Source organism: Delphinapterus leucas, chromosome 2 (genome assembly GCF_059928025.1).
Source record: "Delphinapterus leucas isolate spDelLeu-1000000601 "Yukka" chromosome 2, BTC_Dleu_Yukka2, whole genome shotgun sequence".
Lineage (NCBI taxonomy): Eukaryota > Metazoa > Chordata > Mammalia > Artiodactyla > Monodontidae > Delphinapterus > Delphinapterus leucas.
In genome coordinates, this window is record NC_143130.1 from 81,980,638 (window position 1) to 82,005,549 (window position 24,912).

The following is a 24,912-nucleotide window of genomic DNA, read 5'->3' on the forward strand; positions in this document are numbered from 1 at the left end:
ACTGATAGAATTTAAGCTCCAGGAAGGCAAGACTCTTATTTGTTTTGTACATTGGTATATTTTCAGTATCCTGCATGTGCTAAGAACTCAATAAATATTGAATGAACAGATGGATAAAGGAGTAAATTAAAAATGGTACTAACTGTAGGCCCATCTGCTGGAGAGTTTGATTATACTAGTGTAGTATAATCCTTCTACCTTAACTAACTTCATAAATGAGATACAAACATCCATGTAATAAATTTACATCCTAATATGACTAACATGTGCTATATTCTATGTGGAAACCGTATGTTTATAATGCTTAGTGTCAAATTCTCTTCCATGGAGTTCTATGAATAAAGTCTTACATGTTGTGAAGAAATGTACCATAGGATTTCTTATGAAGTGAGAATCAATTTAAATGATTTGTCTCTGTTCTAGAGGCTATTATTATAGGATTTTGGAGTTTATCTTGAAGGTACTAGAGACCAATTTTAAGTGATTGATTAAGTGATCAGATTTATGTGTTAGGATAAACAGAGTAGGGACAGCATTGGGAAGGAGTGACTGGAGGGGAATTTGAAACTGCAGGCAGAGATCTTTTAGAGAGCCGTCACTGTAATAGAAGTGGGAAATGATGAAGTTGGGATAGGAAGTGGATAAGGATTTAGACCTGATTGGATTTTTGGGTCAAGGCAAGTTTTAGTTATCCCAAATGTAGTTATCCTAAATCTAGGCTTTTTGACCTGATGTTTGGTGGCTTTTTCTTGCAGCCAGATTATTTTTGGCTAATGCTGTTCTCTGAGATGATAGAAACAGGAAGAGGAGCAGGAAGATGATCTTAGTTTTGTAGATGCTTTATTTGAAAGGCCTGAGAAACCTACTAGTGATCATCCAAAAAGCAATGGGGAAATATATGACCTGAGATTGGGGTAAAGAAGCTACCCTGAGAAATAAAACGAAGCCTGAGTCTAGAAAAGGGCTTCAAGTTTATCATCTTCATAAAGTACCCTTAGCTTTATAACTTTGTATGATTTTTATGCCTTTGTAACTTTCCCATAAACTGTTTATTTCTAAGTTATTATTAGTAAAGCCCTCAAAATGGAACAGGTTTTTGCATTTACCTTTGGTCAAAATAATGGGGAGAGGAACCTCATGGATTCCTCCAGAATTTTGAGTTCCTTGAGGAACAGTTTAGAAGTGTGTCACTAACTGCATCATCACCCAGAAATGTTTACCTTTTTTCTTTATTGAGTGCATAATATGTGTTACCGGTCAAGTAAACAAGCAATTACAGCGTAGTATTGTATTATAAGTAGTAGATTAGGGAATATACTAGTCTTTGGGGATGGGGTCAGGGAATGGTTCACGAAGTGATGCATTAGCTGAGATAGAAGAGTGGGCACAGGAGTTTGGGTAGAAGTAAGCAGGTGAGGAACTGAGATCAGAATATGCAAAGCCCCTGAATTAAGAGAAAGCTAAGCTTTTTAGCAGAATTGAACAGGTGGAGGGGAGAGGGAGGGGATGGAGGGAGAGAGGATGAGATGCTAGAGACAAAACACTTGATATTTAAGGCCTGTGGGCATTATCCTGAAGACAGTATGAAAATCTTAACATTTTTAAGGAATGACAAAATATTACCATTTTAAGAAGATAACTGGCTATAGTGGGGAAGTTCAAATACAGAGGCAGCTTTCAGAGTCAATGTGTCTAGGATGGGGCTCAGAAATTTACTTTTTAAAATTTTGATTTAATTTCAGTGCACCCAACTTTTTTTTGCGGTACACGGGCCTCTCACTGTTGTGGCCTCTCCCGTCGCGGAGCGCAGGCTCAGTGGCCATGGCTCACGGGCCCAGCCGCTCCGTGTCATGTGGGATCTTGCTGGACCAGGGCACGAACCCGTGTCCCCTGCATCGGCAGGCGGACTCTCAACCACTGCGCCACCAGGGAAGCCCTCACCCAAGTTTTTGAAAACGCCTGAATTAAGAGGGTTCTTTAGTAGGGCTGTGAATTTTGCTTACCAAACTCTTACTGTGATGTTATGGCCAGCAGGGGAATCTTTTTTTCCTCATTTGGGCTAGACGTGAAGCTTGTTCTTCCTCCAGGGCAAGTAAACAAAGAATTAAACTGGGATCAGATTAAAATGGGCTCCTTGATTTGAGAAATTCAAATATGACAAAGTCCCAGTTTAGCAATGTACGTAACTTTCTTTTGAAATCTTGTCTTTGCTTATCCCCAGAGCAATTAGAGTTCTTGATTGGAAAACAAAAGCTGGGGACTATCTATTTAGAACTGTTTAAATGGAAATTACCTAGATAAGAGCAGGAGATATATACACATTAAATATCCCTGATCAGGTCTTGTATCCCAGGAGTTTTGGAAGGTTATGTAAGTCTGGGGGTGAGATGGAGCAGCAGTGAGAATGTGGGCTGCTAGAGGAGGTTAGGAACTGGGGGTTTGCAAAGGGAAGAGGAGCTTTCACATGGTGAAGAATGATTGCTTTTTTTAAGGCCAATTTTCCTTTTTTTAAAAAAAATGTTATTTATTTATTTTTGACTGTGTTGGGTCTTGTTGCTGCACGCAGGCCTTCTCTGGTTGCAGCGAGTGGGGGCTACTCTTCATTGCTGTGTGTGGGCTTCTCACTGTGGTGGCTTCTCTTGTTGCAGAGCACGAGCTCTAGGCTCACGGGGCTCAGTAGTTGTGGCTCGCGGGCTCTAGAGTGCAGGCTCAGTAGTCGTGGCGCACAGGCTTAGTTGCTCCGCAGCATGTGGGATCTTCCTGGACCGGGGCTGAAACCCGTGTCCCCTGCACTGGCAGGTGGATTCTTAACCACTGTGCCACCAGGGAAGTCCTAGGCAAATTTTCTTAATTGTAAAGCCCTACCTACTTGTTCCATATAGAATGGTTTTTCCAAATACCAAGTCACTTAAACCAAAATATACTACACTTTCTCTTTTCTATTCTTTGTTATTCTTCTTGGTTATTCAGTCCTTTAAAAATCTTTCCTGTCTGTCTTGCTAAATCTCTCCTAACCCCTCCCCATCCTATTTACCCTCTCCCCCTCATCAATACTGGTTAAATTTAGGTGCTCATCTTTTTCATGGAATATTGCATTGATTCTTTGTATCCCACAGGTCTAGGGCCCTTTAGTTGTTTCCCCATTTTAATATGTGCCCTTTGAAAGATTCTGATTTTCAGATGTCTTCTTTTAATACTTCACTCATGCTAAATTAATTGCATTTCTTAGAAGTGTCATGTTCTTTAACTTTTTCTGCCTTTATTTTTGTAGAGCTTTTCCCATTATCTCTTGGGAAATCCTTCCAGTGTCGTCATATTTTCTCTTTTGGCAGTAAGGAACCAGAATTTAATTTTTTTGTGATAGCTCTCAATTTTAAAATTTTGGCAACTAATTCAGTTAAAAAACATGCTGTCCAGCATGTCAAAAACATTACAACCTCATTTATAAAGCCTGCTTTGACCATTTTCCTTTCTTCCTGCAAAGTTAACTGCTCAGTCTTTGTGCAGTCTAATATGTTAACCCACACCTTTCGAATTGTTATAAAATAATTCAAATACAAATAGTAACATCAAAGTTTTTAACTCATGAAAACTGGCTCAATGAGAAATTGGGCTTTATGTAGTCAGTTTAATAAGGAATGGTGAAATAAAATTGCTATATCCTATAGGGAGGGTATTTAAGCCTATCCTTTGGGATAGTATTCTCTACTGGACGCATTTCATTGTAATAGTTTTTTGTTTGTTTGTTTTTACAAATTTACCTTTAAATTTAGAAACTGCCTGGGCCCTAATTAGTTGTAAATGGGAAATCAAACAATCAAATGACCTCAGGTGAACTTATTGTAAAATGTTCTGTCTCGAGTGACATTAAAAGTCACACAGTCGTCTTTATGTCTTATTTTAGATTTTGAATAATTTGTCTGAAAACATGCTTATTTTATACTATAAGTGACCAGCCACCTCTCTGTATCTTCTCTTTTTAAAATATTAATTTACGAGAGTTTCCAGAATCACTAATGGACGGTCCACATCTATATTTTTTGCCCTGTTTTCATTTGTGCACTGGTTCCATATTAAATTGTCTGCAGTAGAGTTCTGTTAGAACACTAACCATCAACTTGGATATAATGGGTTCTCAGAATATGTGCAATAATAGAAGCATTTATAAGACATATGTTTAGAACAAAGTCAGCAAGATACCATTTACTTTAATGAGCTTAATTTCCCCCCACCCCCACCCCCACCCCCACCCCCACCCCGGCATGCGGGCCTCTCACTGTTGTGGCCTCTCCCGTTGCGCAGCACAGGCTCAGCGGCCATGGCTTACGGGCCCAGCCGCTCCGCGGTATGTGGGATCTTCCCGGACCAGGGCACGAACCCATGTTCCCTGCATCGGCAGGCAGACTCTCAACCACTGTGCCACCAGGGAAGCCCAATGAGCTTAATTTTGAAGTTTAAATAGGAGTTTCAGGTAGAAAGGGTAGAACAAACTGGGTAGAGTGACCAATGTGTGCTGGTTTAGGACTTGAGTCTATCTAGGTTATTGCCAATGGCCACAAGTTTCTAACCAACTTCTGGTCTTTTTCTTCCCCTGTTTTAATGTAACTGAAGTGTTACCAACATGGTTATTTTCCTAAAAACCATTTGATCACATTCCTTCCCTGCTTGAAAATATTAATTGCTTCATGTTGACAACAGTAGATTTCATTTTGCTGGGCCTTGGAACTCTTCTTTCCCCCACTTGGTTTCTTCAGCCGTGATTTTCACACCGTACTGTTCATTGAAAACATAGGCTTTTGCTCTGGCTGACTGTTCCCCATTTGTCGTTCCCTCAGCAGTTGACTTCCTCAGAGTCAGATTGTTTTCATTTACCTTTGTTTCTGCCTGGCCAAATCCTACATTTTCTTTCAGATCCAGCTTGCCTCTTCATTCCACAGTACGACCGTCTACACTGTTTTGGCTCAGGAGGATCTCCTTGTCATAAAGTTTGGTTGTATTTGTTCATATAGATATGCAAGCATATCCTGTCTGGTAAATCTGTGGGTGGGTTGTCTCAGTTTCACCTGGAAGGCAGTAAGCGCCACTTTTTGTACTTGGGTCACATATAGTACTTCCTATAGAATTTTTAAAAATGTGTCCCACATATCAATATGTTTTTGTATTTGTAGACCTGAAGAATGTCTGGAAATTCCAGTGACAGTGATTCATCTTGTGGTTGGACTGTCATCAATCATGAGGTATGCTACTTAATACTTTTTATAAGGCAGTTTGTAATATTACAGTGTTAACAGTGATGTAAACTGGGTTCTTTGAAGGCCATTAGTTTTTTACATTTAAGCATAAGGTTCCATTGTCTGTAGCTTTTCCCACCTACATTTCACTTCACTGCTGAAAACTCTTCACGAGCCAGCATGTTATTGGACATTGCTTTCCTCAGCTTTGAGACATTAGGCAGGTATTTACTGAGGGCTTATTATTGGTCAGGTCCTGTGCTTTACTTATGTTCTCATAATTTTAAACAACCCTCTGTGGTACAGATTGTTTTCATTCTCATTTGATAGTTGAGAGGACCAAAGCTTACGGAGATTCAGTAATTTGGCCAAGATTATGTAACTAGAAAACATCAGAGCCTGGGTTTAAACAGACCAAGGAGCATGGAGAACATGTGTTCCACCCATGTTATGTTACGTTATGTTACGTTATATTATCATTTCAGAACTTGATGGAAAAAGGACTATGGCTAGAACTCTTACAAAATGAATTTGATTATAGAAATATGATGTTACATAACTAGTACATAATAAACAGTAATTTATTTTCTCACACTGGTAATGTATGTTAATTACAGAAAAATCATAAAATAGTGATGTATAGAAGCAGTAAGATAAAAACTATACCTATTTAAAGTGTTAATGGATTTATCTATAATTTTCCTGTTTATTTTTAGACTCAAGCCTCACTTATTTTCCTTCATCAATAAAATTTTTTTTTAATAAAAATTTTAAACACTATTTTTTATGATTCCTTTGATAATTTAATATTTAGACAATTGGTTAGTCATGACTTCTAGAAAACAACATTAACCGAAGTTTCTGCGAGAAAGTTTTAAAATTTATTAGCAGCTGTACCAGTTGAAATTAATGTGGTTTCTTTTTCTTCTTTTTTTTAATAAGTGACTTTTCTATTTTTAACCTGTTTTCTCCAAAGCTTAGATCAACTCTCATAGTAACAATTTCTCCTTCAAGGATAATTAACAGTATAGAAGTAAGGCAGCTGTGGGAGTCTGTAGTGTGAAGCAAGATAGCAGACTTTTCTGGCATTTAGCCAAGTGTGTCATTTGGGCATTCTGTATTAGAAATACCTTGTCACAGAGTTGATCATATTTGTACCTTTATCCTTCTTCCTTCCATATCTTGTTATCAGGTTCTACTCTTTCTTGCTAATGTCTCTTACATGTATTTCCTTTTCCTTTACCATTGCTACCATTCTGATTTAGGCCAGATCTGGTCTCCCCGGTGACTCACAATTCAACCTGAACCTTGTGTCTGTTACTACCATTCTCCTGCCACTTTAGGCAATCCCAAAATCTTATACTCAGAATTCTTTTTAGGACTCAACTCAAACCCACTGCTTTAATGACGTCTCTTAGTTTTTGCTGTTGTGAGTTATGTATATCAGGAGAACTCAGACCTTTGATTTTATGGATTACTAAATTATAGGAAAATTGAGGGAGGGGCCTGGAGAGAGACAGAATCATTAGTGGATAACTTATTTTGCTAATTAAGATGAGAAAAAAACCCTGTTAAGATACACTTTTATTAAAGAAAAGACAGTCTGACATCAAAGTAAGAAGGAAAACCTTGGAAGAATAAAAGAGTGTGAAATTTTATAAGGAAAGTTTACTCCATTAATCTAATAGGTTAATTTTAATCCTTGCCCTTAAACCTTTTTAGTCATATGTTGCAATAATAAGTAGTTATTTGCTTGTGGCTGTTTCTCTGAATAGGCTATAAATCTGAATTTTAGATTTCAGTTTTTCATACCCTGTGACACTAGCAAAATGTCTTGCGTAGAGTAGTTCTATAAGTGTTGAGTAGAAGCAAATTAATAGAAATAGCTAAATTTAGAAACTTATTCTCTGGGATTCAGATTTATTGCTTGGGCTTATAGCATAGTTAGAGTGTTGGACTTTTAGACTGACTTCTTTTATTTTATTGTTTTTAAGATTTTAAAAAATTTATTTATTTTTGGCTGTGTTGGGTCTTTCGTTGCTGTGAGTGGGGGCTACTCTTCATTGTGGTGCGCGGCTTCTCATTTTGGTGGCTTCTCTTGTTGCAGAGCATGGGTTCTAGGTACACAGGCTTCAGTAGTTGTGGCATGCGGGCTCAGTTGTTGTGGCATATGGGCTTAGTTGCTCCACGGCATGTTGGATCTTTCCGGACCAGGGCTCGAACTCATGTCCCCTGCATTGGCAGGTGGATTCTTAACCACTGTGCCACAAGGGAAGTCCCAGGACTGACTTCTTTTAGAATCTAAACCTATGGCTCCCCTGCTGTAGGTTTTATGGACTAACTTGAACAAACGGAATAGATACTGGACTTCCCTGGTAGTGCAGTGGTTAAGAATCCGCCTGCCAATGCAGGGGACATGGGTTCGATTCCTGGTCCAGGAAGATCCCACATGCCGTGGAGCAACTAAGCCTGTGCACCACAACTACTGAGCCTGTGTGCCACAACTACTGAAGCCTGTGCCCCTAGAACCCATGCTCTGCAACAAGAGAAGCTGCCGCAATGAGAAGCCCACGCGCCGCAACGAAAAGTAGCCCCCGCTCGCCACAACTAGAGAAAGCCCACACGCAGCAACGAGACCCAATGTGACCAAAAATTTAAATTAAAAAAGAAAAAGGAATAGATACTGTTCCCTTTGGAGTATAGCAGCATCTGGGACTTTTAAAAATGGAAGCATCTACATGTAGTCACATCCAGCTTTGGGCAGCTGATAGACGAATAACTGATTAACACTTTTTATCTAGGGGTCTGATACAGAGTTGGTGAATTCTGAACATGGTGCAGCCAGTGACAGCTGTGAGCTCACCCCAGAATGTTCATCTTTATCACAAGAGGAGCTACAAGTATTGCAGTTAGAGCAGGGAGGTAAGTTTAAAGAAGTCTGATTTTTCTTTTTTTTTTTAATAGGATATGTGAGCAACATTATGAATCTTGCCTTCTTTCTAGGTGGGCAGCCTTTCTGGCTAGTCTAAATCATCAAGTCACACTGAATTTTCATGTGGATTAGGTGGGCAGGCCTAAAGAACCCAGTGGCACCAAATTGCCCAGGGGGTTTGTTTGTTTGTAGCTATAGTACATACTTGGGCCTCCATATGACTCTTCGATACTGCTAGTGTAAACAGTGACTAAATATTATTAACCTTGATTAAGACTAGTGATATACAAAATTATTTATTCACACAAAGGATTTACTAAACTCTTCTCCAGTTACCACACTTCGGAGTACCTTTGGTTATAGATGGTAAATGGCATTTAACTACTGTATTGCATTAATGTTATATATTCTTCTGTGGGATTTGATGCCCATATTAATTATATAGAGGATTAAGAAACCCAAATAATTAATACATCTTCATATTTAAAAATTACTTCTTAAATTTTCTTTTAAAAATTGCATTAAAATGTAAACAGAACATTTCTCCGTCAGGAGAATAAAGTGCATGTGTCAAGGCCAGAAATATAAAAGATTATACCTGTTAATCTTGTTTTCAGCTTATGTGTTGATTGCTCTTCTCATTTGAACAGTGATTCTCATCTTTCATGGGTCAGAGATCTCTTTGAGAATCTGAAAGCTGTGGATGGTCTCTCCCAAGAAATGCATATATTTAGATATTTTTTAAAAAATTTCCATACTTCCTCAGGCGTCCTTGGACCCTAGTCCACCTTCGTTGAGGAGTCTTATCTCCAAATTAATATTCTGTTAGGAGCTATATGACACACACAAGTGATGTTTGGGTTTTTTTCCCTTTGTTATTTTGGAGGGGTTAAATTATATGAGAAATACACATTTATGATTGAAAAACAAATGATGAGCAAAAAAATTCAAAGCCATCTATAATTCTTTTTATCTGGAGGTAACATTATACCAACAATGCATATACTTTGCTATGCATAAAACCTGATGCTTATTGTATACTGTTTTAATATTTTTAGCTTCTATTAACATTTTATAGCCTTTTTCATTAAAAATATGACATAAACTCTAATTTGTATATTGTTTTTTGAGAGTTTCTTATAAAATATATCTGCATCTGCTATGGTGACATTATCTTGTTTTTCTGTGTTCTTTTGAGGCCTTGTTTTTTATAGTCCATTTTTTATTGTAAAGATTTGTAATTTGAAGCCATAGTTTTGATTCTTGTGTTACTAGGCATTGACAGTCATTAGAATAGTGGTACGTTTAAGAATTATGAATAAACTAAGAATTCAGGAAATGTGCCGTCAATTATCTGAGAATCAGTTTTCCATATTAACAGGTTTTTACAAACACCTTGGCTTAAGTACTTTGGAATTGTAATGTAGAGATTGTTTATTTAGGGATTATGGTTTTTAGTAGATTTTTAAATGAGTTCAGTTCAGTACCTAAAATTATCCCCTGACAATTTCAAATAGTTATATTTGAAATACAGAGATCTTTTTAGTAACAATAGAGTGACTGTTATAATTACATGTGGCATTTCCTTAAATCCACTTTAAAAATGAGGAATAGATTTTATCTGCCTATATTATATAATATATGCAGACAAAAAAAAAGTCGATGAAGTGTAATTAAATTGATCTTTGCTTTATGTCAGAGAGCAGCCAGAATGGCACAGTGTTAATGGGAGGAGCTACTTATCCAGCTTTGGAGGAAATGAAGTCAGCACTCGAGGTAACCTTGTGTTTTACTATGTGGATATATGATAAACAGTATTTATTAGAGAATACTAATTAAAGCTTCCATTTCTATTTGTGTGTTCTGTTCCTATTTGAATTATAAATATCTTTTGTTGAAAAATTTGGGATTCTGCAGGTTGGTGAGTTTTAAGATTAAAGTTAGCTTCCGTATAACTCCTAATTAAGTGAGCTATCTTTTAATTTAGAAAAGCGATTTCTTGGTAATGTGTTAAAGATCTATTCATTTCACCTCTAATATTTTCTTTAGAAATATGTTGCTTTCTTGAATTATATTGAGAAATTAAGGGTTCATATCTAAAATGAAGGTTAGTTTTAAAATTTGAGAACAAACTTTGTCCTTTGGCATTTTACTTGACTTCCAGATAAAACTAGATAGCTGGATGATCTTTACATTACATAGCTTTTGAAGTTTATCAGGAAAATTTAATCAGTCTTTTATGGGCTCCCTGACCACAGAGTTATGCCCAAATAAACCCGTAGAACTGGTGAGAAACAAATCCTCTCCTTTTTGTGGACATTGGGTTGGAAAGGTGGGTTTGTTTCTCAGCTTCTGCAGCCCACGAATGAATGGTAGACAGCAGTTTGATTTAATTCTGAAAAAGAGAGTTGCCAACAGGTTTGATGGTATTTTCACACTGAAAGATAAGCCTACTATTTGTTTTTGTTTTTGTTTTTGGGCTTGCCACACGGCTTGTGAGATCCTAGTTCCCTGACCAGGGATTGAACCCGGGCCCCTGGCAGTGAAAGTGCAGAGTCCTAACCACTGGACCGCCAGGGAATTCCCTAGGATGAACCTACTATTGCGTAATCCTTTCCAGTTGGGCAGGACTTATTTTAAACCCAATCACCATACTACTTAAGTACCATTATATACTTTGAACTGCCTAGAAAATATAAGGCCCATAAATAATTGTTGAATTTGTCTCTAAAATTATGATTCTTCAGCGAGAGGAAGAAAAGTTACCTGATGACAATCTCTATTTTGGAACTGTCAGTGATGATTCTGATATTGTTACACTTGAGCCACCTAAGTTAGAAGAAACTGGGAGTCAAGAAGAAGCAATAATTGTTAAAGAAGCACAGAGTCCGGAAGACTTCAACATGGGCTCTTCCTCTAGCAGCCAGTATACGTTTTGTCAGCCAGAAACTGGTAAGAACTACATAACGGATACGCTGATAGGAGACTTAGGACTCTTGTGACCACATTTTATATAATGGCTTGTTTTCTGACCCTGAATTTCAAGTTTTGAATATGTTTGGGTAAAACTCATGAAAATTTTTTGGAAAATCTACTGTTATATCTAGTGTTTTCCTAGATCTAGGGCCTAGAGCACGGTAGTCCAATAAATACCATCTTTTATCATTGAAAGAAGAGAAAAAATAGCTTCAAGGAGATTTGTTAATGTCTCAAACACTCCAAAATGCATTTGACAGTTTTTAGGTCTTTAGGAGTGGGAGATTGAGCCATTATACTTAAAAAAGTAGGACAATGTTAATAAGATTTTTAGTTACAGTGGTACAAATTTTATATTATAGAAATAGTGAAAGAAACTTTATTGAAGCCTTCCAGATCCATTTAATTATTAGTCAGTCAACAAACATTTATTGTGTGCTACCATGTGCCAAACAGCATTTAAGGAACTGGCAAAACAGCAGCATCCTAAAGCCCCTGAGCTTTGGATCTTTCACTTTAGATTGAGTTATGAAAATGTACCTATTGTAAATCACATTCTTAATGCAGTGAATGCCTATTGTTCAGACAGAATCATTTGGAGGTAAAATGTGAGTTACTGAGCTAATTCCCTCTACAATTCTTTGGCACAGTTTTAGGGACATATATAACATCTTTCAGGGTAATATAAATATTTAGACACAAAGTTACAGAAAATCGAAGAAAGAGATCTATAATTAACCCACGGTGTTTTTTTGTTTTTTTGTTTTGCGGTACGCGGGCCTCTCACTGACGCAGCCTCTCCCGTTGCGGAGCGCAGGCTCAGCGGCCTGGCTCACGGGCCCAGCCGCTCTGCGGAATGTGGGATCCTCCCGGACTGGGGCACGAACCTGTGTCCCCTGCATCAGCAGGCAGACTCTCAACCACTGTGCCACCAGGGAAGCCCAACCCACGGTTTTTAACCCCCAATTATAATTTAGGGTGAATTATGTGAGAGATACCTGGGACATTGCTAGTGATAATAAGAGTTTCCTAATTTGATGCAGAAACAGGAACGTGTAGGGCTTCCCTGGTGGTGCAGTGGTTGAGAGTCCGCCTGCCGATGCAGGGGATGCGGGTTCGTGCTCCGGTCCAGGAGGATCCCACATGCCGTGGAGCGGCTGGGCCCGTGAGCCAGGCTGCTGAGCCTGCGCGTCCGGAGCCTGTGCTCCGCAACAGGAGAGGCCACAACAGTGAGAGGCCCGCGTAACTGCAAAAAAACACAAAAAAACAAAAACAAAACAAAACAAAAAGACAGGAACGTGTAGTATTTATTTCAGATCATTTTCTTAGATTTTACCATTCTTTGTTTAATTTGCCAGAATCAGACAGTGGAATTTTTCTTATTCTAATTTAAGCTAGTAAAATTCAAGTAGAGGTTAAACCAGAAGCTGGTTTAATTTAAAAATATTTGTGGGCCAGAATGTATAGTCAGATTGAAGCCAGGAGCATTGCAGAAGAGTCAAAGACATTTAAGAAACGATGCCACACACCGTTGATTTTTTTTTCCAGGAACTTCAGTACTTCAGAGCATATTAATCTAGTTTTTAATTTCCTTTCTGAACTTGGACTTCTTGGGAATTTTACAGATTCAGTTAAGCAGAGTATTTTTTTAGGTGTATTTTTATCCATTGCTGTGCCTCCCAAGGGAATTAATTATTTCAATAAAGAAAATGTTAAAAAATAATCAAAAATGATTTTGGACTATGTTGAAAATAGTATGTATACATCAATTATCAAGAGTTTTTGTTCTCTTCCCTTAGCCTGTATTTTTCTTCGTTGGTTAATTTCCTGCTACCTATTGCTTTTTTTTTTTTCCTTTCCCTTTCTTCTCCATCTTTATAGGATTTCAACTTCATTCTTTTCTTTTTATAAATTAGATTCTATGGCAATAATCTTTTTGTTGATTTAAGAACATTTCCCACTCCCTCCATATGACCCTCTGCTCCCCTAAGGAACCAGAATTGGTAGCTGTAGAAAAGTTTGTATTGTGTGTGTGTATATATATATATATATATATATATTTTTTGTATATATGTTTTTTAAAAAGGCATGATTATTAGATTTTGATGGAGCACAAGTGATAATGTTAAGTGATAATTAAAACAAGTGTTTTTCAATTCTCTTTTTCCTTTTTATTCTTTATAATAAAGCTTTATACATCTTTTTTCCTGTTTATTCACAAAAGAAAGGTGGTGGGAGAAGCTGTGGAAGATTCCTGAATGCATAAGGGGATGGGATGATCAGCTGAAACACCATGTTCCTAGCCAACTCGCTTTCCAAGGTGGTGTGACTAAATCTGATCAGCTTTTCTAGAGCTGAGTGTGCCTAGTCACATTTACAATTTACTTAGTGCTTTGAAGATATCTGTTGTAATCTGTGATACTCTGAACAGGTGTTCAAAATTGATCTTGTAATAAAGCTGGCTAAGCTTATTGCATGCCTTTGCATTGCTTGCATCTTGGACTGTGTGCCAAATTATGCTTTAAAAGAAGTTTAAAAATCAAAATATTTCAGCTATCATACGTATGGGTTAAAAAAGATGGAAGCATTAGATAAGGATGCGAATTTGTTCACGTGGGTTAGGCTGGTTTGTTTACTTAGACTATAATGAAGGCAATAAGTTAATGTAGAATTGAAAATTTAAGAAATTTTGACAAATGGTTTGTTTTTATATTTACCCATCTTAATAATGTCAGAAAGTCTGACTTAAGTACTCCAACCATGATCATGAATGCCTTTGTATTATGTAATGCTTTGTTTAAGTCTTCCTTTCTTTCTCTTTTTCCAAGAAATGTAACCTCACAGCTGAGGCGACGACATCTTGGAAAAACTAGTGATCAAGAATAACCAGATAAACATGATGGGCATAAGGGTTATGACCAAAAGATCTCTCAGTGGCATCTATTATCACTAAATATTAGGAATATTCATTCATTCAGTAGTGCCTTCTGTCTTTGTGTTTGTTGTTGTGTGAAAGTTATAAATTCTCTATGATACATCTTTTAGAAGTACTGTCTAACCTAAGTCACCAGCTTTGCTGTGGCATGGATACCCTGTCTTCTGAAGAACTGTTCTGCTTTTTCGAAGCATGAATGTTTGTTGTTTTGGAGCTCTTTGTATCAAATTCATGTTCACATTTTATCCTTTTAGTGCTTTTTTTTTTTCTTCTCTCTGGCCTATGGAAATTATTACTGAGTCATCTAATCTTCTGTGTCAGCATATAGTTTATTGATATATGGAACAATGTTAAGAAATTATACACTTGAAAAAGCTGAAGATGTTTTTTTCCAATGAATATGCTTCTAGTCCTTGAGATTTCTTGTGGAATTTTTTTTCCAATTTGTTGTTCTTTATTATTCTTTTCATAAAGGAGCAGCACAAGACTAGTCCTTAATATCGGAGATAGCTGTTGTGTCACTTCCTCATGCTGACATATTTACTAGAGGGTAAAATTAATAACCTTCTAGTAAGAGTGGCAGTCGAAGGGAAGGGCTCATCTGACTTCTGGAAACCTGTGTTAAACTATAGTGCTTTGAACCTTGATTTTGGGCTCATAGGATGGAAACAAAACTAGGGACTAGTACACTCAAGGAAACTTTTGGTAGTTGTCTTTTTTAAGTCTCAGGAACTGCTTATATACTTCCCTCTGTTCCTTAAACAGTTGAGCTTAAATTACCTCTATTTGAAATTAAATGAAGAGATAGAGGTTTTTTTGCCCCCTTCTAGAAATAGTATTTGTTTGTGGCTCTAATAGCAGTGAAATTTAATAGGCTATGAGAATGATTGTTCTAATGGTGTAAACTATAAGGGAAGTTAAAAAAAAAAAACAACCAAAACCAGACCCTCAAAGGCACAGAGTATAGTTAACAGTTTCTTATGTATCACAGTTGAAATCTTTGGCTTTATGTTGATAAACTTGAAAACTTGAGGTTTGTTTCTATTCTGTTGTTTTGTTCTTGGCTGTTGTATGTAAAAAGGCATGTAGGGATGGCATTCTAAATCATATTTACTGGGAAGGCTTTTCTAAAATATTTAATATTTATCTACATTTTTCTTTTTAAAATAGTATTTTCATCTCAGCCTAGCGATGACGAATCCAGTAGTGATGAAACCAGTCATCAGCCCAGTCCGGCCTTTAGACGACGCCGTGCTAGGAAGAAGACTGTTTCTAGTTCAGAATCTGAAGAAAGATTACTTGCTGAACAAGAAACTGAACCTTCTAAGGAGCCGTGTAAACGTCAGTTCAATAGTGGTCTCAATAAATGCGTTATACTTGCATTGGTGATTGCAATCAGCATGGGATTTGGACATTTCTACGGTAAGTATTTGAAAATTTGTTATATATAAACTGGTGGTAAAGAGCGAGGAATTCTGGGATCTGTTTTCAGTGTCTTCCTTAAAATATATGTCCTTGGAAAGCTTGTACGTGTTTGAGCCTTGGTTTGCTCATGTGGAAACTGGAGATAGTGTTGCTTCACAAAGCTGTTTGCACTGAAATGAGGTAGTATTTAAGAAATGTAAGGATTGCTTATATATATATTTATTTAAAGAAAATATTGGAAGATTAAAAATCTGAAATGCTCATTACAAGGCAAATCATTTTAATTTAGAATCACAGTTAAACTAGTTTTAACTGTGACTTTATTAGGAGGATTATTTAAATTCCACTTAAATAGTTACATATGAAATGTCACAATAATAGGTGCTCATTATTTCTACTTTTAGGTTTCATGAAAGCACTGTATCTTGTGACCGTTGTTGTTACTTCCATGATTCACATGACTTAAGAATTCATTTGTTTTATACTTTGCTCACTATTATCCTTGTTAGTGTTTATTTACATTGATTAATAATTTTCTTAATGCAAAGCCTTTAAAAGTATCCTGGTTGAAAAGAGGAAGGAATTCCATGTGGTGTTACTTTTCTTTTGGGAGCCTAACCATTGAATTTTATTTAAGGTATATATTTGTACAAAGATAAGGCTGAGAACTGAATATTCATTCTTTTTGCTTTATTAGAATTTTGAAAAAGACACTTTAAACAAATGTCTTAGATCTTGTCAACTTCACAAATTTCAGTTTGCCTTGTATTAACTACTTTTAGGATTTTTGCCTACATAATCCACAGTTTAGCTTTCTGAGTAAATCTAGTTTTGCTAGTTCCTTCCAACAATGTGTTCCTTAAGATTGAAGAATTATATGTTCCCTTTGTTGATTTATGGAAAAGATATTATTCAGTATAGTGTAATGTTAGAAAAAACTTAGTGAAGATAATCCTCTTTAAAGTCAGAGTCAGTAAAATGTGTTTCTTCTTGTATTTAACTTTATATTAATAAAAATAAGTATTTAGACTCCTGGTGGATGTCTGCTTGAATTTAATACTGGGATCTTGTAATTTGTATCCTCCCTTGAAGTTTGTTGTAATGAGATTTGACTTGAAATACATACTTAACTTGTTTATTATCTAGCTGGAGCAAATATATGAATATGTTTTTTTGAGCTTGGTTTTTTCCCCTTGCAGGTAAACATGGAGGTAACAAAGGAGAAGGTCTTACTTTAATCTTCTTTTCTTACTAAAAAAAAATTGGACAGTGATTTAATGTTAATCCACATTGCATTAAAACCCTACAAATTGCATGACCTTTAAGTATTTTGTAGAAAGATCAATTTAGGAGTGCTTTCAAAGTTGAGAAATTATTTCCCTGTTATTTAAGAATTTTGGTTACTTGTAAAATTTACTTTATTAATTGTATTTAATAAATATTTTCCTGTAGTATTTCAAATTAGCTTTTCAGAATAGGAACAACCTTCATAATAATAGGTCCATATAATAATATGATTGGCTCAGGGAACATAAAAAAACTTAACCTGAATGATAGCTTTTCAAGGTCACTTTTAAAGGACATCACATTTTTTTTTCTTAATTGTGGCACCGATCTCAATACTTTAAGAGCTCTTTTGAGTTGATTTTAGAGCCAGCTTGAATGTCTCAGGCACTGTGAAGTCAGTCATTGCACTCCATAATCAGTCATTTGCTTTATAATCATTTAACAAGAACTACTAAGTTAATCACTCAGAACATTCACCAACCTTGGTGATATAAATTTGGAGTGTCAGATCTATCTTGGAAGGAAGAGAGAACTAGAAGGACTGAGGATAGTAAAAGAATGTACTATAGGTATTTGGCACTGCTTCAGGTCCTGAAAGTGCTTACAAAAATTTTTTTAAAAATTCTTGATGAAGCACCTGTCTTATTCTTTCTTTTACCTGTAGACTATCCATGTTCCAAATCAACAGCAGAGTTCAATTGATTGGTTTCCTCATGGAGTTGCTTTAAGTATAGGCTGTCCTTTTCAGCAGACATTTCAGTATAACAATATAACTAGGTGCTAAGTTATGAAGCACAGACAAGAATCATAGCTCAAACTATGACACTGAGTCACCCTAGAGATGCTAGGATTTAAGTTGGGTCTGGACTTACACTATGTGGAAGGAAAGTAGAACATTCTAGCAGTGGAGAACCTGATAATCTGAAAGTAAACTTGCTAGGTTTGGGAGCACTGAAAAGACTGGTAGGATTATAGCAGAATAGATATTTAGAGATAATGGAAAATAGGTTGGAATATGTGGGATGCTATTATATTGTAAAACATCTTGGAATCCGAGTAGGAGAGTTTGATTTATAGAGTGAACTGAGAGCAGTAATTTTAGAGGAAAAGTGCAGGAAGATAAATAGTGTGGGAAAAATTAGAACAGTTAACTAGAAGGTTTTGTAATTCAGGTATTCAGTGATCAGGACCTTGACAGTTCTCGTGATGGTGGGGATGGAGAGAAGGTTGGTGAAATAAGGGACACTGAAGTAACAATGGAAAACTGAACTTTGAGCCTGGATGCTTGAGATATTGGTGGTTTTACTTTTTAAATTCCAAGAAGTGTGTTAGCTGCTTTACTTTTGGCGTTGGGGGAGTTAGAGGGGAAGAGTTTTGCTAGATGAGAAAGTTAATAGACGGTGAGCACAGTTCGGTTTGTTTTTACCCAACTTTATTTTAGAATAAATTAGGGCAGGTGCTGAAGTTCAGTTTTTTGTTTTTTGTTTTTTAAATGAAGACACCCCCAAAATTGTGCCTAGCAGGCAGCTGGATATATTGGCTGCAAGCTCTGGTGAGATTGAGACTCTTTACCTGTAGAAGAGAAGTCTTACAGCAGTGGTAGCAAAAACTGACAGTGGGTTAATGTGATTAAGGTAGGCAGATTTGTGGATATAACCAGAAGGCCTTAAACCCTGGGGTTGTAACACTTCATAGTTAGGCAGCTGAAGATGTAGAGGGGGAAAAAAATACCTAATTGTTTGTGAGATTGATTGACAGAGGACACATTGATAGTCATCAAACGTATGCTATGTAATGGTACTGCAAACTCAGATCTCAACACATTAGTTTTAAGTTATTTTCCAGTGGTCAAAGGAATTCATTCTGTTAGCAGTTTGAAAAAAAGAAGTTTTCAGTTGCCTTGGGAACTATAGATAAATTTATTTCAATATTTCAAAAAATCTGAGATTCTTTTGAGTAATATTGAAACAAATTTGCCATGCAAATTTGTGATTTTTTTTTTTTTGAGAAGTGAATTCTAACAGGATATCATAGCTGTTAACTGGTAACAGTTGTCTGTAACTTGGCAGAAGTTTTCTCTTTAGTGGTTTTCAAGATGTACTGAAGAAATAAGTTAATTTTTCAGAAATCAATTAACTATTAATTATTATATTCTTTTTTTAATTCAAACACAAAGTCACAAAAATTATAATCATCCTCATCAGTTCACTCAGTCCCATATTATATTCTTTCATTACAAAATTCTGTGATGTCTTTTACATAATGGTATGCCACTCAGTAGATGTAATATGGTTGCCAAATGCATTTTGCCTTCTTTTTGATTTAGTGGTGTTGTTTTTCTCGTGCATGAAGCATGTAGCAGCACGTGAACAGCATGTCTTGGCAAATTAACATTTTGATTTTTAGGATGAAAATATAGAGCATTCTGGTTGATTTACGATTTCTTTATTACTGGGATAGGGATGGTGATACTCCATCTAATGCAGAGTTCTTAAAAGATCTGGCTTTGAGAATGGTGGGTAATTATAGTTAGCCAATTATTTTTCTTGCTATTCTTTTTGGGCTTGTGCTATATCATTTAGGCAAAATACAGTGAGAAAAACTAGACATCTTCATTTTTCCTTAGTTACTTATAACCTGTGAATAGACTCCATGGTTTGTTCCTTTCTCTGTTGAAGTGGGGAATGCAACACTTTATGTACCTCAGCCCTTAAAAACAACAGTAAGACAGAAACTTTACATAAATTTTTTTGTTTGGTAAGGTAATATGGTCTGGCTTGTTTTAATCAAAAGGATAGTGAACTGCTTAAATATCCCTGGTGTATGCCAAATAAAGTAAAAAATATATTAACCTACTTGGCCTGATTTATAAATTAACATCCATATACCACCATTTGATGAATGACACTGTAAGATTTTACTTATTCCTTCTTTGTTTATATAATCAGAATTTTTATAGAACTGTGAAATGCTGATATTTTGAAGAAAATGATCCTGTCTGGATTAAGCAGTTAAATATATGCAAAGTAAATGTTTTATTGTATGTTTAAAAATATTGGTAATCATGACATTTATGTTATATATCCCTAATAAAAATTTTTATTTTTAGGCACAATTCAGATTCAGAAGCGTCATCAGTTAGTCAGAAAGATACATAAAGATGAATTGAATGATATGAAGGATTATCTTTCCCAGTGTCAACAGGAACAAGGGTCGTTTATAGATTATAAGGTATGTACTAGAAATAAAATCTTAAAATTGTGTTAGCCAATAATTATGCTATTCAGATACAACTACAGTGCAGATTAGTAAATCAGTAATAATATTGGTAATTATTGATTGAGTACTTACTGTGTCCTGGGCACTGTTGTACCTCACATACAGTATTTCTCTTATTTCTCACCACATCCCAGTGAATTAAGCAAGTATTAATTTCATTTTATAGTTGGGAAAGAGGCTCAAAAAAGTTAAGTAACTTTCCCAAGTCTAGCAGCCAGCAGAGCTGAATTTAATTCTGTTTATCTGACTCCAAAGATGTTATTCCTAATCACTATATTATAGTTAACATTATTTTAATTGATATTATCTATGAAACATTATTATTATTAACGTTATTTTTATAGAGCCAAGCAAAAAATTTTCATTCAGTGAGAGAGAGAGAGAGGAGAGTTTGTAGCTTCTCTAAGGAGCCACCCTTGATCAAGGGAAATAATCACCCAGTCCTTTTTCTCTGGTTTCATGTCAGTTATGAAGAAAGAGAAAGCATGTTACACCTTCATACCTGAAATTCACCTGGCTCCAACAGGACTGTGCTGTCTATTCTGGGTTTATGAGGATTAGCAAAATACCTGGTCTCCTCTCTAGTTCTTGCCTAAGAAGGGTGTAGGGATTACAGATAAACTCAGGGTAGAAAGGTAAACTATTCCTTTTTCCTTCCATTTCCCTAAATTTCCTTCACAGTTTATTTATATATTCTTTATAGGGTTATGATTGTATTTCTTTGGAAGACAGAATCCCACTTAAACATCTGAAATATATCTTTCAGGGAGGGACTACTGAAGTTAATTGTAAATAGTGTAGTTTTCCCTGCCTTGAGCAGAGGATGTTATAAAAAAGGGCAGCCATTTCCTTCTTACCATCATGGTTTATGGTTCTATAGAATGATGTTGGCTGTAAGGAGACTCACCCTGCATAGATGTGTGCTGAGTCAGTTCTTGCATACCTTTTGTCTCCAGCTGTTAAATGTAGTTTGGATTTTGAAGATCATCATGGAAGACCTGTCCAGCATCTGCTTAGTCACTTGATTCAAGATTTTAGAGTTTACCAGATACAGAATATTGTACCCTCCAGTCATTCTGTGGTGCTCCCCGTGCTTGTGCGTTTAAAGATAATGTTACATTAGTCTGTTCTACTCCATAGTTCACTTAAAAAAAAATTGAAGTGTAGTTGATTTACAGTATTAGTATCAGGTGTACAGCATAGTAATTCATGCTAATCCATAGTAATTCATAGATTATAATCCATTAAAAGTTATTACAAGATAATGGCTGTAATTCCCTGTGGTACAGGATATATCCTTGTTGCTTATCTATTTTATACATAGTGGTAGTTTGTATCTCTTAATCCCGTATCCCTAATGTGCCCCTCCCTCTTCCCTCTCTTCACTGGTAACCACTAGTTTGTTTTCTATATCTGTTTCTGTCTTGCTACATGCATTTGTTTGTATTATTTTTTAGATTCCACAATAAGTGATATCATACAGTATTTGTTTTTCTCTGACTTACTTCAGTAAGCATAATATTCTCCAAAGTCCATTTCTGTTGGGTAGATGAAACTTGTTTTCTCTCACTCAGGGAGAGCAGATGAAATGACTGTAAGGAAATTTTAAATTTTAATTTGTTCTTCGAAGATTAATGAGCCAGACAGTGAAACATCCATTTCAGATATTTATTTTTCAAGTGGAAAATATCCTCATTCAAAGGATTTTTTTTTTTTTTTGGTCTCTGTAATTCAGATATTTTTCTGGTCTGATTCAAAGGGAATAGTCATAATATTTGTAGTAAATTAAGCAAAGTTATATCGTTTTGCTGATTTATGAAGATATTTTAACTGACTGGATAGTGCTCTAACAATTAACTGACTGGATAGTGCTATAACCATTAACCTGTTTAAGCATATTGTTTAATTTCTTGCTGTTGTGATGAAAGTTTGTTACTAATACATGTATTGAAAGAAAGATCATTCAAGGCTACCTAGCACTGCAGCAGAATTCTCTAAACCTGACTGGACATAATTTCTCAGCAAGAATGTTGACTTCAGAGTTGCATTGCTAATCTGGTTACAGTCTCTTCAGAAAATTAATTGAAATTGGAGAAGTTAGTTGTAAATGTTACCAAGATTCAGTGTGTTCTCTAAAGTATGGGAGAACTTGTATAACTTATGTGAACTTAGAGATGTTAATTTGCGTATGACCAAGATCTTTCAAATAGGACTAAGATTATTGAAATTTTTGTCCTTCAAAGAGTGCAGTGAGTATAAACAGAACTTTCTGAAGCCTGAAGTCATCTCTAGCTGTAATTTTACTTTTTATAAGAGATAATCGCCCTCACCCAAGGATCAGAGACCCTTTAGTCCTTCCTACATTCTCTCTAGGAGCTTTCTCAGGAGAGATTGGAGTCCTGTAGTCAAAAGATAGAAGGCTGTCTTCCTCCAGTGTGCTATGTTTTTCTTTTGATGAAGCTCTTTGCTGTGCATTTTCCTGCATATGAACCTTGTATTTTCCAGTTTTCATATATTGAAAAAACTACATAAAGGATAGTCTCTGCAGAAATAGACACTAAACGTTTATGGAGTATTTGTTGTATCTTAAAGATTTAAATTCAGCCTTTAAAGCTCTTGACATTTTTCTTTCTTATCTTTCAAAAAAATTTAGTCATTGAAGGAAAACCTTGCACGGTGTTGGACCCATACTGAAGCAGAGAAAATGTCCTTTGAAACTCAGAAAAGGAACCTTGATACAGAAAATCAGTATCTAAGAATATCTCTGGAGAAGGAAGAAAAAGCCTTATCTTCATTACAGGAAGAGTTAAGGAAACTAAGAGAACAGATTAGGATATTGGAAGATAAAGGGACAAGTGCTGAATTAGTTACAGAAAATCAGAAACTTAAGCAGCATTTGGAAGAAGAAAAGCTGAAAACACAAAGCTTCCTTAATCAAAAGGAGACTCTGTTGGCAGAAGCAAAGATGCTAAGGAGGGAACTGGAAAGAGAACAACTAATAACCATGGCTTTAAGGGTGGAACTCCAGCAGCTAAGCTCTAGTCAGTCATATAGCAACCCAGACTCTCCCAGTGTAGTGACTGAAAAAAAGGAAATAGAAGTGTTACGGGAAAGACTCACTGAGCTGGAGCGCAAGCTAAACTTTGAACAGCAGCGTTCTGACTTGTGGGAAAGACTGTATGTTGAAGCAAAAGATCAAAATGGAAAACAAGAAACTGATGGAAAAAAGAAAGGGAACAGAGGAAACCACAGAGCTAAAAATAAGTCAAAGGAAACATTTTTGGGTTCTGTTAAGGAAACATTTGATGCCATGAAGAATTCTACCAAGGAGTTTGTGAGGCATCATAAAGAAAAAATTAAACAGGCTAAAGAAGCTGTAAAAGAAAATCTGAAAAAATTCTCAGATTCAGTTAAATCCACTTTCAGACATTTCAAAGATACCACCAAGAATATCTTTGATGAAAAAGGCAATAAAAGATTTGGTGCTACAAAAGAAGCAGCAGCCAAAAAACCAACAACAGTTTTTAGTGAATATTTATATCCACAGTATAAGGCACATACACAAAACCAGAATAGTAGAGGCCCTACTACGCAAAGAGAGAGAAGGAAAGAAAAGCCTCATTTTGAAGAATTTGGAAAAAATACAAATTCACAGAAATGCAGTGCTGAGCATGACTGTGGTGAAAATTATAATTCTTTCAGAAAGGCTTGTTCTGGTGTATTTGAATGTGCTCAACAGGAATCCATTAATCTTTTTAATGTTAAAATGTTGAATCCTGTAAGGATAGATGAATTTAGACAGTTAATTGAAAGGTATTTATTAGAAAAACTGGATAGTTTTCATCATTGGAAAGAACTTGATCACTTCATCAATAAATTTTTCCTAAATGGTATCTTTATACATGATCAGAAGCTCTTCACTGACTTTGTTAATGATGTTAAAGATTATCTTAAAGACATGAAGGAATATCAAATAGATAATGATGGAGCATTTGAGAAGTTGGATGGATATATATATAGACACTTCTTTGGTCACACCTTTTCCCCTCCATATGGACCCAGGTCGGTTTACATAGCACCATGTTATTATTATAATAGTTTTTAACATTTATATTGGATAGCATTTGTATCATTTGATAAATTTCTTAGAATGTTACTACAGTTGACCTGTAAACAACGTGGGGGTTAATCTGCATATGACCTGTAGTCGGACCCTCTGTATCTGCAATTCCTCTGCATCTGTGGATTCAACCAACCACAGACCATGTAGTACTGAAGTATTTACTATTGAAAGATATCCATGTGTAAGTAGACCCACGCAGTTCAAACCCACGTTGTTCAAGGGTCAGCTGTATTTGTAAAAGTACTTCTTGTAAACAAAAGTACTATTTGTAAAAGTACTTTATTGCCTGAGAATTTAGGATAAATTAAATTGAAAGATAAAATTTTAAGTTAAAATCTATTACAAACTGAAAATTTCATATAATCAATTTGACTTGAGCAAATGGTTTAATTTCTATCTTAAAAATCAGTTAAGGATATATAATCCTATTTTAGCCTATTTTGTTTCTTTTCATTATACTTTATGAAAAGAGAATCATTTTAAGTGAAATTATTTTCCTTTAATTTTTTATTTACTCACTTTGGGAAGCTAGGAGGAAAATACAGATTTCACTTTGAAATCAGAATAACGATTCAGGTGTCCCACTTACTTTCATTTATCTATTCCATTTACCAACTAAATTATGATATCTAATACATTTATTACAGAATTATTGTTGGTAAAGGTAGAGGTATGATCAAAGTGGCAAACTTAGCAAGCCAAAAGTTCTAATGTGTGTGCTTTA

At 35.8% G+C, this 24,912-nt stretch overlaps 1 protein-coding gene across 4 annotated transcripts in view; it reads left to right on the forward strand.

Moving 5' to 3' along the window:
• CCPG1 (cell cycle progression 1) overlaps positions 1-24,912 on the forward strand; it is a 38,848-nt gene that overhangs the window by 11,060 nt on the left and 2,876 nt on the right. For 3 of the 4 annotated variants that reach the window (XM_022579546.3, XM_022579545.3, XM_022579544.3), the window contains 8 exons: positions 5,169-5,237; positions 8,033-8,153; positions 9,863-9,939; positions 10,911-11,115; positions 13,364-13,459; positions 15,245-15,496; positions 19,896-20,017; positions 22,719-24,127. In XM_022579546.3, the coding sequence (XP_022435254.2) occupies positions 5,178-5,237; positions 8,033-8,153; positions 9,863-9,939; positions 10,911-11,115; positions 13,364-13,459; positions 15,245-15,496; positions 19,896-20,017; positions 22,719-24,127 (2,342 nt within the window). In that variant the 5' untranslated portion in view covers positions 5,169-5,177. The remainder of the gene's footprint in view (positions 1-5,168; positions 5,238-8,032; positions 8,154-9,862; positions 9,940-10,910; positions 11,116-13,363; positions 13,460-15,244; positions 15,497-19,895; positions 20,018-22,718; positions 24,128-24,912) is intronic. The other variant, XM_022579547.3, reaches the window with a different exon arrangement.